The sequence below is a fragment of the Larus michahellis genome, chromosome 5 (assembly GCF_964199755.1).
Source record: "Larus michahellis chromosome 5, bLarMic1.1, whole genome shotgun sequence".
Classification (NCBI taxonomy): Eukaryota; Metazoa; Chordata; class Aves; order Charadriiformes; family Laridae; genus Larus; species Larus michahellis.
In genome coordinates, this window is record NC_133900.1 from 45,825,745 (window position 1) to 45,842,204 (window position 16,460).

The window sequence follows — 16,460 nt, forward strand, 5'->3', positions numbered from 1 at the left end:
GGGTCTCCTCCTGCCTCCAGCACTGGCTTCTGGCTTAGAGACTTGAGCTTTTCTGTTCTGGGGCTCCCTTTCCTGTAGCTCCCAGGCAGCCTATCTCACGCCCTGGTTTTCTATAGATGTTTTGACCTTTGTTAACCACTCTCTAGCTAAGGGGGTCCAGGTGGTGGTCCGGAGGCATTCCAGGGGTCTGAAATTGGCACCGAGAAGCAAAGCTCTGTATTGATGCTGCCTGGAGTGTGTGCCTGTCCCAGCCAAGCCGACTGTGCCTGCCTTCCCTTACCAGGGCCCTGAACAAGTGCAGCGTGGAGGTGTATAAGAAGGTGGGGATGCTGTACCCCGAGATGAGCGTCCACGAGCGCTCGCTGGACTTCCTGATCGAGCTGCTGCACAAGGACCAGCTGGATGAGACGGTCAATGTGGAGCCGCTGACCAAAGCCATCAAGTACTACCAGGTGGGTCTGCGGAGCTGAGAGTGACGGGCTCTTGGCCGTGTTTGGGGCATTTCTGACTTGCAGAGAGGGGAACTGGTGCAACCGCACCAGTGCGTGCCACAGCTGGAAATCATGCCCTTGGATACGTCGTTCACGTGGCACATTGATAAGCTGTGAATAAGCTCCTTGGTAGCGCTCTCCTTTGGATATTTTTCATCTCCAGAGCATGCAGGACTTGAGCCTGTGAGTGTGTCACTTGGGGGCTGTGTTCTCTGTCCCTGGGAGGACGCAGTTCTCCCATCCTAGGTTTCTGTACCTCTGTGCTGTAGGTCAGGGTCGCTGAGCCTTCGATTTAGGGGCCACCAGCTCTTTCAGAGGGCAGGGTGTTGAGAGAGGATCTGGTTGGGGTCACTGCAAGAGTTTTCACTTGCAATTAAAAATTAGGCCAAATCCTCAATGTTTGGGGGTCTTTGTTACGTATTTCCTCGTTTGGTTTGTTTGCTTGCATGTGTGGAAACATTTGAGGGGTGCTGATCTCTGCTGATCTCTCTCCACCTAGCATCTGTACAGCATCCACCTGGCTGACCAGGCTGAGGACTGCACGATGCAGCTGGCCGACCACATCAAGGTGAAGTGGCGAAAAAATAACCTGACTCTTTCCTTGTTGCGTGTTTTCTGCCTTTGCCCTTTCTGCTCCCCACTGAGATAATTTTCTGACTTGAAAAGCCTCTTCTGCCCCTCTCCCCATTGCAGTCACTTTTCCCCAGCTCCCGCTACTAGTGGCAGCACAGAGGTGATGTGGGCTCCCAGGTCAGGGAAAGGGGAAGAAGGCGTGGGGCCATTTGCCCTGCAGACGTCGGGGTAGAAAGAGAAGAGCAGCAAGGAGAGTGTGGAGAACCTAGTGTCTAAGAGGGAGTGTTGTACTGCCCTGAGCTTCTAAGCGAAGTACCAGTGTCCTGTGCTCCATGAAGTAAAACAAAAACTGACTGAATACCTGTCGTGATTCAACCCCAGCCAGTAACTAGGACAATGCAGCTGCTCGCTCGCTGTCCCCTGGTGGGACGGGGGAGAGAATCAGAAGAGTAAGAGTAAGAAAACTCACGGGTTGAGACAAAGACAGTAAAAAATTTAATAAGTAAAGCAAAAGCTATGCAGGCAAGGAAAGCAAAATAAGGAATTAATTCACTGCTTCCCATCGGCAGGCAGATGTTCAGCCATGTCCAGGAAAGCAGGGCGCGTAACAGTTACTTGGGAAGACAAAACACCATAACTTCAGATTTCACCCCTCTTCCTTCTTTTTCCCCCGGTTTTATATACTGAGCATGACGCGGTGTGGGATATCCCTTCGGTGAGTTGGGGTCAGTTGTCCCGGCTGTGTCCCCTCCCAGCTTCTTATGCCCCCACAGCCTACTCGCTGGTGGTGGTGTGAGAGGCCAAAAAGGTCTTGACTCTATGTATGCACTGCTCAGCAACAACTAAAACATCCCTGTATTATCAACGCTGTTTTCAGCACAAACCCAGAACGTAGCCCCATACACCAGCTACTGTGAAGAAAATTAACTCTACCCCAGCCAAAACCAGCACAATGCCTCCACTTTTTTTCCTGCTCCTGTAAATCCTGGAGTCGTGGCAAGGTGGTGTACGGAGGGTCTGTCCTGAAACACCTGAGGCCAAATCCCCAGTTTTCCCTAGAGCAGCTCTCTTGGCCGGTCTCTGCTTTGCCCCGAGCTGACAGTACCTGTGTTTGTGCTCTGCAGTTCACCCAGAGTGCCTTGGACTGCATGGGGGTGGAGGTGTGCCGGCTGCGAGCCTTCCTCCAGGTAGGACATGCCAGAGCTGCTTCTACAGGGTTGTGGCAAGGGTTGTGCTGGGTTCCCTGCCCACTGGTCTCTCCGTCAGTTTTTCTGAGGTCCGTTCTCTGCACCCTAGGCTGGGCAGGAGGCGTCCGACCTTGCCATCCTCCTCAAGGACCTGGAGACCTCATGCAGTGACATTCGCCAGTTCTGCAAGAAGATCAGGCGCCGCATGCCTGGGACGGATGCTCCGGGTATCCCTGCGGCACTGGGCTTCGGGCAGCAGGTGAGCTGGCTGGCAGAGCAAGGCACCCTAGCACTGCCCGGCGTGGGGCCATCTTAGCCACATACCGGGAGCTGTGGGCTGTACTGGGCTAGCACCAAATGCTGATAGATCACTGCTGTCCTGGCTGGCTCCAGAGCGTGACTGTGACGGTGTGTAGTGCCCTGCTTAAGGAGCAGCTTCCCACTGCTCAGGCAGAAGATGGTGCAAGCTGAGATGGGAATTGATGTCTCTGGGCTTTGTGTTTCTAGTTGGGATGGAGATATGGACTTCTAACCTAATCTTCTCCAGCCTTGAGTTTCTTTCTATCTTTTCTGGTGTTTCCCATCTTCCCAGTGATGCTTCATAAGCAAGTTAAAATCTCAATACCTTCACACTAGGGTGAGGCAAGTGTTGTGCAGCCAGGAGCTTCCCCAGTGCCTGGCAAGCAAGCTGGAAAGCAGCCCATTTGTCTCTGCCTTTCCCAACCATCCTCTTTCTGCCCAACTTTCAGGTGTCAGACACGCTGCTGGACTGCCGCAAGCACCTGACGTGGGTGGTGGCCGTGCTACAGGAGGTGGCCGCTGCTGGGGCACAGATGATTGCTCCTCTGGCGGAGAACGAGGGGCTGCTGGCGGTGAAGCTGGAGGATCTGGCCTTCAAAGCAAGTGAGCAGGTGAGAAAACCCCTTCTTGACTCCCCCTCGTTCCCTGCTGCAGCGAGGTAAAGCCAGGACCCGTTGTCACTCCAGCGCTACAGACCTGCCTGTGAGCAGCTCTGGAGCCTTGAGGAGGCTTGGAATGGACTCCTGGGAATATGGCCAGGGAATAACGCTAAAACGTGGAGGGCTTTGTGGTCCCCTGCTCTGTGCTGTCCTTCCCCGCAGCTGGCCTTGCTTTCCAGCTGCACTAAAGGGACTAAAGCCACACTGCAGCTTCTTGAGGCCTGTGGCACATTGTAGGGAATGGGAGGGGGCTGTAACGGTGGCTGTGAGCTCAGCCTAGGGGCACCTGCCACTTTCTTCCCATCTTTTGCAGATCTACGGCACCCAGGGCATCAACCCCTACGAGTGTCTGCGTCAGTCCTGCAGCATCCTCATCGCGACCATGAACAAGATGGCCACGGCTATGCAGGAGGGAGAATATGATGCAGATAGGCCACAGACCAAGGTGGGCTTCAACGGCAGCAGGCGTCTTGGGCAGAGCTGGAGCATCTGAGCTGCTCTGTAATCTCCCACAGTCCTGCTGCTGCCTGCCCTGGCAGGAGACTCTTCTGGGTGCGATGGCGGGGTAGAGAGCTGGGGAGGTGCAGCAGTTGCCTGCAGAACGCAGGGAGGCCAGGAACGGTCCCCCTCTTGCCGTGTCATCACATCTGCAATTACTGGAATTCTTCTTTAAATACCAATTTTGTGTCTTGTTCCTCTGGTCTCCATTGCAGCCCACCCCACCTGCTGACCTACGGGCAGCGGCTCTTCGGGCAGAGATCACTGATGCCGAGGGGCTGGGGCTTAAGCTGGAGGACAGGGAGACGGTCATCAAAGAACTGAAAAAGTCTCTCAAGATCAAGGTAAGCTGTTCTTCAGCTGATCTCTGCCTTGCTGGCAGGTCAGCGAAGAGCTCTGTGTTGCTGTAGTGGTCATGTTCGTGCTCCAGGTGGCTTGTTGCCTGTGGAACTGTCTCGAGTGCCAGCCAGATCTCCTCCTGGAAATATTGTTCCACTTGTCAGGGAGGTGCCTCCCTGCCAGAGGCTGTCCTGGCCTTTCTCCCACAGTGTTCTGGGAGGGGGAATGTTGGTGATGGGTTCACGTGCCTGGCTACCAAGCGTATGTGCAGCGTGGGTAGGAGTTGTGATTTCTGGGCAGGCTCCCACCAAGTGTTGCAAGGAACTTTTCTTAGTGCCCACCATCCCCAGGGCCCTGGAGTTCCCTGATTTCTTTCCCTGCCGCTACAGGGCGAGGAGCTCAGCGAAGCAAACGTGCGGCTCAGCCTCCTGGAGAAGAAACTGGACAGCGCGTCCAAGGATGCGGATGACCGTGTGGAAAAGATACAGACAAAGCTGGATGAGACCCAGACGCTGCTCAAAAAGAAAGAGAAGTAAGTGTGAGATGGGGCTGCTGTTGGAGGGTCTCTGATGAGGACTGGATGGCTGGTGGTCCCCTGGGCTGGCTAGGAGGCTTTGCGGAGGATCCGCCGGGGAACCAGCACGTTCTAATGGTGCACAGCAGAGCGCAGGCTGGTAGAGGGGTCCTGGGAAAGGTCCTGTTCAAATGCTGTTATGGAAATGGCCGTTGTCTTGGCATGTTCTTACTGCCCTTGCTGTGCTCCAAGCGTCTCTTGCCACCCGTGGTCTGTTGGCAGAGCGAGCCTGTGGACAAACAGGGAGGTGCAACCTGCAGGCTGGAGGGAGGACTGTCTTGCAGTGTAAAAGCTGGGCAAAACAGCTACGGAATGTTGAGTTCAATATGGATAAATGCTTCTTCTGTGTGCTAAACTGCAATCTATAGTGGAGGCTGATGGGGCTCCAGCTCCTGGATCAGCAGGTCTGTGTTTGAAGCACAGCAGCAGCAAGATGCATGACAAAGCCAGAAGCTCTCTGCTCTACTTGCCTTTTTCCTTCAGAGAAACGTCTCTGACTACACCTATGACTCTGTGTGCTCTTCCCAGGGAGTTTGAGGAGACCATGGATGCTCTTCAGGCAGATATCGACCAGCTGGAATCGGAGAAGGTGGAGCTGAAGCAGCGCTTGAACAACCAGTCAAAGCGAACCATCGAGGGCCTGCGCGGTGCCCCTGCCTCTGGAGTTGCCTCCATCGTGTCTGGCATTGCCGGAGGTGCGTAACCAGCATCCCCAGAGCGCTCGAATGGTTCTACGGCTGGTGTGGGGTTTTTACAGGCTGGAAAGGGAGCCTGGGACATCCTCCTGATATAGAATCTGGGAGCTGTGGAGTGGGATGCTCTGCAGTGTCTGTGTAAAACCTGCCCAGGAGTGCTGGAGCTCGTACTGCTGGCAGGAGCGAGCAGCGCTTCCGAACAGTGCTCCGAAAGTCTGCTGCTCTGCCTGCCCGGCCTTCCCACAGAGAGCCAGAGCCCCTGGCATGGCTGGCAGAGGGGCGAGGACAGGAAGCATTCAGACTGTAATGATGACTGGAGAACGCGGAGAGCCTGCAGCTCCCCAGGGATGTCCAGCAGCTCCGTGCCTGGGTGGGCAGGGCAGTGGTTGGCAGCTCTGTGGAGCCAGCCTGGGGTGTCCCTGCAGGTGGCTGGGGCTGAGGGACCGGTGGTGGCAGAGCACCTTGCTCTGGCTGCTGTGGGTGGGTGAGTGCCGGTACCACCTGGCCCAGCCCGTGAGCCTGTCCTCCCACTGGGATGCTCCCATGGAGACGCAGTGGTCTGTGCCTTCCCACTGGCGTGTCCTTGCTGCCGAACCCGCCTCTCCAGGGCATAGATGGGCTGTTTGGGCTCTGCTGCTCTGACCCTGGCTGGCTCGGAGAATGAGACGCGATTTCTCTGCGCCTCCTGGGCTCTCCAGAAGCCCAACGACAAGAGGTGGGTGGTGGTGTGGGACGGGTGCTTGCTGAGGTTGCGGGTCCTTGTGCTGACTAGCAGGGGTGTTAGCACCTTCCTTGTCACTCTGGAGGAAATGTCCTATAAAAAATGCCTGGTGGCAGGAGCGGGTCTTTGTCAGGAGCTCTGGCTGCAGGTGCAACTGAGAGCTCAGGTGTCCTTTAGGTCTGTGACCAGGGTGGCTGTGGAGCAGCCTGGCCCTCCAGCCCCAGCATGGCAGTGATCCGGTGGGTCCAGGTTCCTGATCCTGATCTGGGTTGGGTAACACCTGAATGCTCCTTGAAGCAGCAGCTCCTGGCCCTCTCCCCAAGTCACTGTGACCAAGTCACTGAGCTCTGGCTCTCGGGGACACTGGCAGCACGTTCTCGGTCCCAAACACCGTGTGCAGTGCTGTGAGCACTGTGCCGGCACCAGCCTGCTCACGAGTGCTGCATTTCATCAGGGAGAGCTGAGGGCACAGACACCCCAACTTTTGGGGGTGTAGTGCTCAGCGGGTACAGCAGGGCAGTCTGCGGGAGCTGCTCCTCCACCCCTGCATGGGGAGGCTCAGCCGGAGCACCTTGGAGCAGGTCAGTGTGGATCACCGTGCCTTCAGCGACCCACAACAAGAGGCGGCTGTTGTGGGCTCTGGATGAGCCGTGCCGTGGGTGCACGTGTGTCCTGCTTGGGTTTTTCGCAGCCACACACATGGCCGGGGCTCGCCAGCTCCTAGCTGGATCCTGCAGCGCGGCACATGGAGCCCCACTGCCCTGGCAGGGATGCTGGGACAATTGCTGCTCCCGGAGTCAGGGGATGGGGGTCGGCACAAGACACAGCCGTGGGTGACCAGAGCTCCTCTGGCCATGGCTCCTCTCAGACTTGATCCTCGGCTTTAATTCTGCTTCTTCTTGTCTTTCCTCTGGCTCCTCTCCTTGTACTGCAGAGGAACAGCAGAGAGGTACAGTACTGCACCCCAGCATGCCACTGCTCCCTGCCTCCTCCGGCCCCCAGAAGTGCATGCCAGGGGGGGACTAAGTGTCCCAAGGCACCCAGCATGGCCCTGGGACAAGGCTTGGTTTGGGAGCAGGGGGAAGGACGCCGGCCCTGCTCGAGGGCGGCGCTTGGCTCAGATGCCGAGCAGCCTGTGGCACAGGGGAGCTCGCGGCTGGTGCGCTCCTGGGCAGCACAGGGAGTCCAGGAAGGGAGTGATGAGCATGAAACCGCTGTGGGCGCAGAGTGGTGTGACTCCTGCAGCGGAGAGACGGGTCGCCAGAGTGCCCAGAGCACGGCACAGCTCCACATCTTCGGGATGTGGGCACCGGGAGTGCCTGGTGCCAGGCTGCTGAGGAGACGGGGGGATAGTGAGGTGCTGGCCCGGCCAGTTGGTGTCTTGGCCTCCGCGGGAGCAGGACGGGAGTGCCGCATGTTCGTGATGGCTCTGTCGGTGCCTGGGTGCACACTGGCAGACGCTGCTTCTCCCCGCGCTGCAGACACTTGTCCCTTTGCTGAGCCTGTCCGCATGTCCAGTGCCGCCGTAGCAGTCCTGCCCCGCGCTCGTGTGTGACAGTCGCTCACTCTGCTGCCGTTCCTGCCCGTCTGCAGGTGTCGGTGCCGGCCAGGTGACAGGAGGTGGCTCAGGACCCGTCCAGGTGAAGGACTCGCCTCTTCTTCTCCAGCAAATCGATGCCCTGCAGCTTTCCATCAAGCACCTCAAGAACGAGAACAACCTGCTCAAGGTGAGGTGCCTTGTCCTGTGGCGGGTCCCCGGGCACTCAGACGTGCCGTATGTCGGGAGGTCGAGCAGGAGAAGAGGGAGGACAAGGTGTGGGGTGGCTGGGGGGAGCGTGGTGCCATTGCAGAGGGCAGGGCCATTGCCCTGGGGCTGGGCAGAGCAGCCTGGGGCTCTGGCTGCTGCCAGCACTGCCGGCGGTGACGCGCTCCCTCCAATGCCGCAGGGCAGCTCTGCCCTCCGTGCCGTGGGTTTTCCTGGTGTCGGGGTTTAACCCCAGGCAGCAACTAGGACTACGCAGCCGTTCACTCACTTTGCCCCCGCAGGGTAGGGAGGAAAAAAAGAGGAAAAAAAAACCGAAACAACCTTGTGGGTTGAGATAAAGACAGTTTAATAGAACAGTAATGGAAGAGAAAATAATAATTATTATTATAATGATAATGGTAAAAGACTGTACAAAATAAGTGATGCAATACAATTGCTCTCACCACCTGGTGATTGATTGCCCAGCGCATCCTGAGCAGTGATCGCAGATTCCTGCCCCCCCCGGCCAGCCCACATTTATATACTGAGCATGACGTGTATGGTATGGAATATCCCTTTGGCCAGCTTGTCCTGTCTATGCTCCCTCTCAGCTTCTCCGGGAAGCTGCAAAAGTCCTTGACTTAACGTAAACTTTACTTAGCAACAACTAAGCCAATCTGTGGTATCAACATTATTCTCATACGAAATTAAAACACAGCAGCTACTCTATCCCAGTCAAAATTAACCCCGTGCCAGCTGAAACCAGGACACTTGGGAAAAGAAACCGGGGAATGGTGAGAGGCGTGTTGGACTCTGCTTTACAGATTGGGGCTCAGCAAGGAGTGGGATGCAATCCACGCGGAATGCTGTGTGCATGAGATGTGGTCCCCATGGGATGAGCGGGAGGAAGGGCAATTAGTCCACCGCATCTGGTGGTGGTCAGGTGCACGGCTGTGGGGCTGCAGCGAGCTCTCCGCTAGTGACGAGCTTTGGCTCCTTCGTGGAAGGGGCTTTGGCTCTGGGAGAAGGGTCCGAGCGCAGGGTCAGTGGCTGGGAGCCAGAGCGGCCGGCAGAGCCCGGGGGTGCTGGTGGCATCACTGCCCAGCCTTGGTCCCATCTTCAGTCTGGGGACTCCAGGTGCCGGCTCATGCAGACTGATTAAGGCGTTTATTGATTAACGAACGCACTGTGAGGAAATTGGCAAAGCAGCAAATAATTTAATTAACTGGATAACGTTCCGCTAATATTAATTCACAGACATATAATTATGCAGATTATTATGCACAACTGTGAAGCTGTTAATGATAGCTCTTAGATCTAATGAGTCACGTAACGTGGCCACTGGTGAGTTACGGTTCTGTGAGTGACGACCTGTTTCCCTGTCCCCAAGTCTTACGTGTGCTCAGCTGGTTGTCCAAGGGCTTCCCCCCGGTGTCCTGGTGTGTTTGGGACATCAGCGCTGTCCCTGGGCATCTGTGCTCCCACCCTCGGAAGATCCACCCAGGGTGGTTTTTGCTACAGTTTTATGCCCTATTTTTGTTCGCGTGGGCCCTCCTTTCTGCTGCCTTTACATCTCATTTTCTCTCCTCAATTCCTCCCAAACAAACACCCTGCCCCTAATGACCTTCTCCCCGTCGGTCCCAGGGAGCCCGCATGAAGATGGAGCTGGCCAGCCTGACGCCTCTGCAGGTGCCCAAGATCTCCCTCCCCAAGAACAGGCAGGGAGAAGGTCTGGCCACACAAACGCTGTATCGCAAGACCAGCCAGCTCCTGGAAACCCTCTATCAGATGAGCGCCAACGCCAAGGTTGTGGACATGAAGCAGACCAAGTCAGGTAGGTCCTACACAAACGTTCCTTGGATGAAGCATCTGAGGAGCAAGGAGGTCGCGGGCAGCTGTGAGTCGGAGGGAGCTTGGCCCATGGTTTGTGAGCAACCTCCGCGTCTTCCCTTTGCGCCGGGGAGGGACCGGCACCTCCTTCCCATCCCTCTGGCAACTGGAGCAGGGTTTGCTCCAGGGCGGAGCTTCAGCCTACCCGTTTAGACCTGCCTTCAAGGGATCTCCTCTGGTGGCCATAATCCCAGGTTGCTCACCAGGCTTCCTTTTACAGCAGGGAGTGGTCTTGTGTCCCCGAGAGGCGGCTGTCCCTGTCCCCCTGGCTGCGGACATTCCTGTGTCTGGGCACAGCGTGGCACCGGTTCATCACGCTGGGCCTGGCTGGATCTGGAGCCCCGGGGAGGGACACATTCCTTCCCCTCCTTCCTGTAAACCTCCCTCTCCCCTGCGTCGGCATTTGGGTGACCCGACATGGCGGTGGCTGTTGCCTCGCTCATGCTGCAGTGCTGGGTCTGTGCCCAGCCATGGGGCTTGAACTCCCTCGGGGCTGGGCGAGACCGGCCCTGGTGCTCCGTGTTGCGAGTTTTTGGGGGGTAGAGAGAGCTGGATGAGCACCGGTGCTGCCGTTACACCCGCGCAGCTTTGTCCTGGCGCTGGGACAGCCCCCTGGGGCACCTGCGACTCTCACCTCCTGTCTTCTGCAGCACGGAGCTCGTCAGCGCGGCTGCTGGAGCAGACGGCCCGCCTGTGGTCCCTCAAAAACAGCATCGAGACCCTGAGGGTAAGGCAAGCTCCTGCCGCGGGCAGCTTTCGGCTGCTGCGGGGGCGAGGTGCTGGCGTGGGAGGGTGGGTGTCCCGGCGGTGCCCCAGACCCTCCTGTCCTCCCCCCAGGCCCCGGGCACATGAATGGGCACGTCTCAAGGTGGGCACCATGGTTGACACTGCCGTCCTGTTGGTGCTGCCAGCACCTTGGCATGCCTGATGGCACCTCGGTGTGCCCCATGGCACCTCCAGCTGCAGCAGTGGTGGTGGGGGGACAAGGTGCTGCCCCCTGGGTTTGAGCTGTGTTTAAGCCCCCCGTCTTGTCCCCAGGGATGCAGGGTGGGGAGGGACACTGCAGGGTGGTGAGGGGCTCTGCAGCTGCAGGAGCGGGTGCAGGGCAGCAGCGTGGTTCTGGAGGTGACCTTGTCATGCCCTTTGCCCCCCCCACCCAGGATGACACGATGAGGGAGACAGTTCAGCAGCAGCTGGGTGCCAGCGTCCCCACCAACTTTGGCATCTTCCCCTCCTCCTCCTTCCTGAAGGTGAGACCCTTGGTCCTGGGGGGGTGCGGGGCAATGGCCAAAGGAGGGGGTGGGTCGGGATCCTCCATGCCCCATCCCCCGTGCCCCATCCCGTCCTGCAGGTGTCCCGGTGGGGTTGTCCCTGGCTGCAGGACGGGGGAACAGGCACCGTCCTGGCTGCCCCCCGCCCTGACGGTGTCTCCGTTCTGTCAGGCCAAGCAGGAGCAGGAGGAGGGCATGGCGTACTACGGCAAAGTGACCTTCCCCTGCCCGCCGGGGCACAGCCAGGCGCACCGCCTGCTCCTCACCCCCGAGCTGCTCCACAAGCTCCAGAGCCACTTCGTCTCCTAAGCCGGGAGCCACCGCTGCCGCCCCCCCGCACAGACTGAGGTTCATGGCACGGAACCCGCCCCCGGCCCCTGAGTGTTTTCCCCCCCCCCAACGCCTGCCGGAGCCCGGGCCCTGGCAGCCCCCTCCCGTCGTGCCGCAGCCCCCCTCACTGCCCACCTCCCCGGGGGACACGAGCCGGGACCCCCACTCCGCTGCTGCCAGCGCTCTGACACTACGGTCCCCCATCAAACCGCCCCCGGGACCCCCCCGCGGCCCGAGCTGCGCACCGGAGGGGGGGGGCAGAGCCCCTCACTACTTCCCTCACTCCCGCCCCGCGGGGTTGTTGCGGGGCCGGGGCTGGGCCCGGGACCGGAGCTGCGGCCCCCCCCCCCCGGCCTCGGCACTCGCGCTCTCAAATAAAGCTGCTCTGAACCGGCCCGCCGCCCCGCGCCTTCCTGCGGTACCGGGGGGTGTGTGTGTGTGACCGGGGGGTATTGGACGGACCGGGAGTGCCGGGGGGGTGCCGGTTCCCGCCACGTGCGGCGGCAGCACGAAAGGCGCCCGCACGCGCGCGGCGTGGGATGGCAGCGGAGCGCGGGAAGTGGGGGGGGAGAGGCGCGCGGCTGGCCCTCATTGGCCGGGAGGCAGGAAGGGGCGGGAGCCAGCGGCGCTTCTCAGGCCTGATTGGAAGAGGCCGCGAACGGAGGCGGGAGGGCCCCGTCCCCTACCTGATTGGCTGGGGGCGGCTCCGTCGAGGGCAGCCTGCGTTGATTGGCGAGAGGGCGCGGAGGGGCGGCCTCTGATTGGCCGCGGGCGGGGTGGGCGGGCTTCCGGCGGGGTGCTGCCAGTTCCGGGCGGCGGTGGCGGCGGCAGCAGCAGGATGGTGAGTGTCAGCTGGGTCGGGACCGTCGCATCCGCCCGCATCGGGCCGGGCCGCGGACGGCGGAGGCCGGGGATGGGTGTGGGCGGGCTCGGGGCGCCGGGGAGCCCGGGCCGGGGGCTCCTGTGCCGCGTTGGGGCCGGGGAGCGCGGGGCGGAGGGGCGGGAGCGGGGCCTGCGACCGCCCCGATCCCGCCGTGACCGGTGCCGGTGCAGGTGCTGCTCCACGTGCTGTTCGAGCACGCCGCCGGGTACGCGCTCTTCGCCGTGCGGGAAGTGGAGGAGATCAGCCTGCTGCTGCCGCAGGTACGGGATGCCGCCGGGTAACGGGGGAGGCGGGGTGGGGGGGGATCCGCTACCGGGAGGGGGTGGGGGGAGCGGGTCTGTCCTGCCCGGGCGGGCTGGTCCGGTGCCGGGGGCCCTCGTACCCTGGCGCTGCCGACCTACCCGTCGGCCGGGCAGCGTTCTCCGGGGGCGGCCCCGTTCCCGCGGGGTGCTCCAGTGGTCCCCCCGTCCCTCCGGGGCCTGACCGGCGACCCCCGCAGGTGGAGGAGAGTGTCCTCACCATCGGCAAGTTCCACAACGTGGTGAAGCTGGTGGCCTTCGCCCCCTTCAAGTCGGCCCAGAGCGCCCTGGAGAACATCAATGCTGTCTCCGAGGGTGAGTGGCGCTGGGGGGGGTGTTGGGGCACCGGGGTCCTCCATGCGGGGAACCACGTGGCCCCGCTGACCCCCGACCCCCCCCTTCTCTCGCAGGGATCCTCCACGAGGACCTGCGGCTCCTGCTGGAGACCTCCATGCCGGCCAAGAAGAAGAAGGCGCTGCTAGGAGTCGCCGATGCCAAGATCGGGGCGGCCATCCTGGAGGAGCTGGGTTACCAGTGCCAGACCGGGGGGGTCGTGGCTGAGATTCTGCGGGGTGAGCCTGGCCGCAGGGTGGGAGACAGAGGGGACACCCCGGTGGGGTCCCTCCTCCTGCTGGGGGGAACCCACTGCCATCGTTGCTGGCCCGGAGCTGCGGGTGGTGACGGCTGTGTCCCCACGCAGGGATCCGCCTGCACTTCCACGCGCTGGTGAAGGGTCTCACCGCCCAGTCGGCTTCCAAGGCCCAGCTGGGCCTCGGCCACAGCTACTCCCGGGCCAAGGTGAAGTTCAACGTCAACCGCGTGGACAACATGATCATCCAGTCTATCAGCCTCCTGGACCAGCTGGACAAGGACATCAACACCTTCTCCATGCGCGTGCGGTGAGCGGGGTCCCCAGGGTGGGTGGGCAACGCGGGCCCGTCTCCCCACGCTTACCGCAGGCAGCTGCTCCTCCGGCTGCCTGTACAGAACGGGGAGGGAGAGCAGCCCCTCCAGCGCGCCCCGGCCTGGGCAACTGTGCCATGGCTGGAGCGTGCCCAGGGGGACATGTGGTGGGGCAAGGGGTGAGGGACATGTTGGGGGGGCCGGGCTGTGGTGCTGATGCTGTCCCCGCAGGGAGTGGTATGGGTACCACTTTCCCGAGCTGATCAAGATCGTCTCGGAGAACTACACCTACTGCCGGCTGGCCAAGTTCATCGGGAACCGCAAGGAGCTGAGCGAGGAGAGTTTGGAGGGGCTGGAGGAGATCGTCATGGACAGTGCCAAGGCGCAGGCCATCCTGGAGGCCTCCCGCTCCTCCATGGGTGAGTGGGGACAGATGGTGGGGGCTCTGCTGGGCGGTGAGGTGCAGGTGCAGTAGGAGGGGTCCTGTCCGCCCTGGGAGGTGCCGCTCAGTCCTACAATGCCCGTTTCGCCAGGAATGGACATCTCCCCCCTCGATCTCATCAACATCGAGAGCTTCTCCAGCCGCGTCATCTCGCTGTCTGAGTACCGCAAGGGCCTGCAGGAATACCTCCGCTCCAAGATGAGCCAGGTGGCTCCCAGCCTCTCAGCCCTCATCGGGGAGGTGGTGAGTGTGAGCACGTGCGCGGCCCAGGCTGCCCCGGGCCGTGGAGATGATGTCTGAGTGAATCTGTCAATCCACTGAGCCGTCCTGCTGACACCTCTCACTGCTGATCCCCGGCCTGGGTGGGCTGCACGAGGCCCTGGAGCCGGGCTCCCAGGGTGGGGGCAGCCATAACCCCCATCCTCTTCCTTCCCAGGTGGGTGCCCGCCTCATCTCCCACGCCGGCAGCCTGACGAACCTGGCCAAGTACCCGGCCTCGACAGTGCAGATCCTGGGGGCCGAGAAAGCCCTCTTCAGGTACCACTGCGGGGTGGTTGCGGTGATGGCAGGTCTCTGGGCCGCTGGCTGTGACGCGCCAAGCCCCCGACGCTTCGGCTGCGTGTGACCGGCCAGCCCCAGTCTCTGAGCGACCACCGTGGCTTTGTGTCTCACCCAGCGGGGCCTTGTGGGTGCCTAAGGTCGGGGCCGTGCCCCGGGCACCCCCGGAGGTTAGCGGGGTGTGGGGGGAAGGTGTCCGTCCTGTGCGTTGTGCTGTGTTGCCTTGCAGCTAGGAGCCGGGGCTGCTGGGGGAGGAGGGTGGCCGGTGGTGGCTCCAGTCGAGGGGTGCCCTCGGCCCTGCGTGTCCCCACACCGCCCCTGACAGCTCTGCCGGCCGCTTCCAGGGCTCTGAAGACGCGAGGGAACACTCCCAAGTACGGGCTGATTTTCCACTCCACCTTCATCGGGCGAGCGGCCGCCAAGAACAAGGGGCGCATCTCCCGCTACCTGGCCAACAAGTGCACCATCGCCTCCCGCATCGACTGCTTCTCAGGTGCCCGCAGGGACGGGGCGGGGGGACGGGGACCCGGGCAGCCTCTGCGATGATGGGAATATTTTTCGTCAACAGCATCTCACTCTGTGAATGGTGACTCCTGTGGTCTGAGCAGAGCCATGGCGGGGGCAGGCGGGTTCCGGGGCGGGCAGGGTAGGGGGTGCTGAGCCCCTCTCTTGTCCCCGCAGAGGTTCCCACCAGCGTCTTCGGGGACAAGCTGCGGGAGCAGGTGGAGGAGCGCTTGGCCTTCTACGAGACAGGGGAGCCGCCCCGCAAGAACCTGGAGGTGATGAAGGAGGCTGTGGTGGAGGTGAGGCTGCGTGGAGTCAGGCAGGGCCCTGCTGTCGGAGGTGATGTCAATCTGCCATCCTGACCCACCGTGGAGGCAAAAGACTGATTTAATGAGGCTGATCCGACGGGGGCCGCTGGTATGGGTCCTGGTCCGGGAACCTCTCCCGCGCTGACGAGCTCCCTCTCTCCTCCGGCAGGCAAGCGAGGTGGTGGCTGAGGTCAAGAGGAAGCAGGAGAAGAAGGAGAAGAAGAAGAAAAAGCGGGAGAAGGAGAAAATGCGGGAGAAGCGGCGGTTGGAGGCTCTTGCTGCGGCTGCAGAGGAGAACTCTGTGCTGGAGACAGAGGTGAAGGCAGGGGGCTGCAGGGTGGGTGGTGGTTTGTGGGATGGTGCCCCAGCCCCACAGGGGTGAGGGAAGCAGGATGCGGAGCAGCCTCCCAGCTTCCCGGATCAGGCACAGCTCCTGCTGACCCTGGTTCCCCCTCAGGAGAACAACATCGAGCCAAAGAAGAAAAAGAAGAAGAAGCAGCAGCAGGAGCTGGAAGCCGAATCAGAGCAGGAGATGGAAGCTGCCCCGGAGCCAGAGGAGAACGGGCTGGAGGAAGAGGCCTTGCCCAAGAAGAAAAGGAAACTAATGGTGGAGGCTGACCAGGAGGAGGAGGAGAAGAAGAAGAAAAAGAAGAAGAAGAAGGAGAAGGCCAGGGACTCAGAAGAGGAGGACTAGGGGAGCAGGTGGAGCTGGAGCTGGGCCATGCTCCAGCAGTAAGGACTCATGGACTGGCGGGAGGTCAGCCTGACGCAGCCTCGTGTGTGGCCCCTCTCCTGGCCACTGGCCTTTCGTGGCAGCTGCGCGCCTAGCCGTGTAACGCAGCGGGGTGGCCGCATTAAACACGGTTTGGCACCTCGTGGTCCTGGTGGCTCCCTTTGGCCAGGCCGAGGCGGCAGCAGCCCCTGGGGCAGCGCTGGAGCCTCGCTGTGCCTTATGCAGCATTGCCTCCCCAAGCCCTCCTTCCCGTGGGGTGGCTCGGGCTGCGCGTGGGTCTGTCATGGGGCCGTGCCCACCGCCTGCATGGGGCAGGAAACGCTCGGTGTGGCTGAACCTCAATAAAGGGCTGAGGTTGTTGTTGTTCCTCTTCCGTCTTGTTTTGCTGCAGCTGATGTGGCTGAAAGGGCACAGTCAGGAGACCTCAGGACACCCCTGAGGGGCTGCGGGGGCTCTGGCATGGCTTTGTCTCCCCTCACCCGGGTGGGAGGTGACCATGCTGTCCCTGCTTCTGGTACGGGGACTCCACCTTCCCTGGGGGGAAGTGATGGCGCCACG

General features: G+C 61.1%; 2 protein-coding genes and 2 non-coding genes across 36 annotated transcripts in view; all 4 read left to right on the forward strand.

Moving 5' to 3' along the window:
- Positions 1 to 11,667, forward strand: part of DCTN1 (dynactin subunit 1) — an 86,432-nt gene extending 74,765 nt beyond the window's left edge. For 20 of the 33 annotated variants that reach the window (XM_074587070.1, XM_074587077.1, XM_074587082.1 and 17 more), the window contains 15 exons: positions 284 to 452; positions 991 to 1,059; positions 2,189 to 2,251; positions 2,361 to 2,510; positions 3,001 to 3,162; positions 3,524 to 3,655; positions 3,924 to 4,052; positions 4,437 to 4,579; positions 5,150 to 5,316; positions 6,972 to 6,986; positions 7,631 to 7,764; positions 9,426 to 9,615; positions 10,322 to 10,398; positions 10,832 to 10,921; positions 11,114 to 11,667. In XM_074587070.1, coding sequence (XP_074443171.1) covers positions 284 to 452; positions 991 to 1,059; positions 2,189 to 2,251; positions 2,361 to 2,510; positions 3,001 to 3,162; positions 3,524 to 3,655; positions 3,924 to 4,052; positions 4,437 to 4,579; positions 5,150 to 5,316; positions 6,972 to 6,986; positions 7,631 to 7,764; positions 9,426 to 9,615; positions 10,322 to 10,398; positions 10,832 to 10,921; positions 11,114 to 11,251 — 1,828 coding nt within the window. In that variant the 3' untranslated portion in view covers positions 11,252 to 11,667. The remainder of the gene's footprint in view (positions 1 to 283; positions 453 to 990; positions 1,060 to 2,188; positions 2,252 to 2,360; positions 2,511 to 3,000; positions 3,163 to 3,523; positions 3,656 to 3,923; positions 4,053 to 4,436; positions 4,580 to 5,149; positions 5,317 to 6,971; positions 6,987 to 7,630; positions 7,765 to 9,425; positions 9,616 to 10,321; positions 10,399 to 10,831; positions 10,922 to 11,113) is intronic. The other 13 variants (XM_074587074.1, XM_074587085.1, XM_074587073.1 and 10 more) reach the window with 1 other exon arrangement.
- A 68-nt stretch (positions 11,668 to 11,735) lies between these two features.
- On the forward strand, positions 11,736 to 16,266 carry NOP56 (NOP56 ribonucleoprotein). Its single transcript, XM_074587094.1, has 12 exons — positions 11,736 to 12,113; positions 12,326 to 12,415; positions 12,655 to 12,769; positions 12,865 to 13,026; positions 13,155 to 13,353; positions 13,589 to 13,776; positions 13,891 to 14,042; positions 14,236 to 14,336; positions 14,702 to 14,850; positions 15,039 to 15,160; positions 15,339 to 15,485; positions 15,627 to 16,266. The coding sequence occupies exons 1-12, from the start codon at positions 12,111 to 12,113 to the stop codon at positions 15,861 to 15,863; spliced, it is 1,665 nt and encodes a 554-aa protein (XP_074443195.1). The 5' UTR covers positions 11,736 to 12,110; the 3' UTR covers positions 15,864 to 16,266.
- LOC141744280 (small nucleolar RNA SNORD56) lies at positions 14,895 to 14,965 on the forward strand. Its single transcript, XR_012587391.1, has one exon. It is a non-coding gene; the product is annotated as a small nucleolar RNA SNORD56 (small nucleolar RNA).
- Positions 15,196 to 15,264, forward strand: LOC141744279 (small nucleolar RNA SNORD57). The gene has a single exon (XR_012587390.1). It is a non-coding gene; the product is annotated as a small nucleolar RNA SNORD57 (small nucleolar RNA).
- Positions 16,267 to 16,460: the final 194 nt, after the last annotated feature.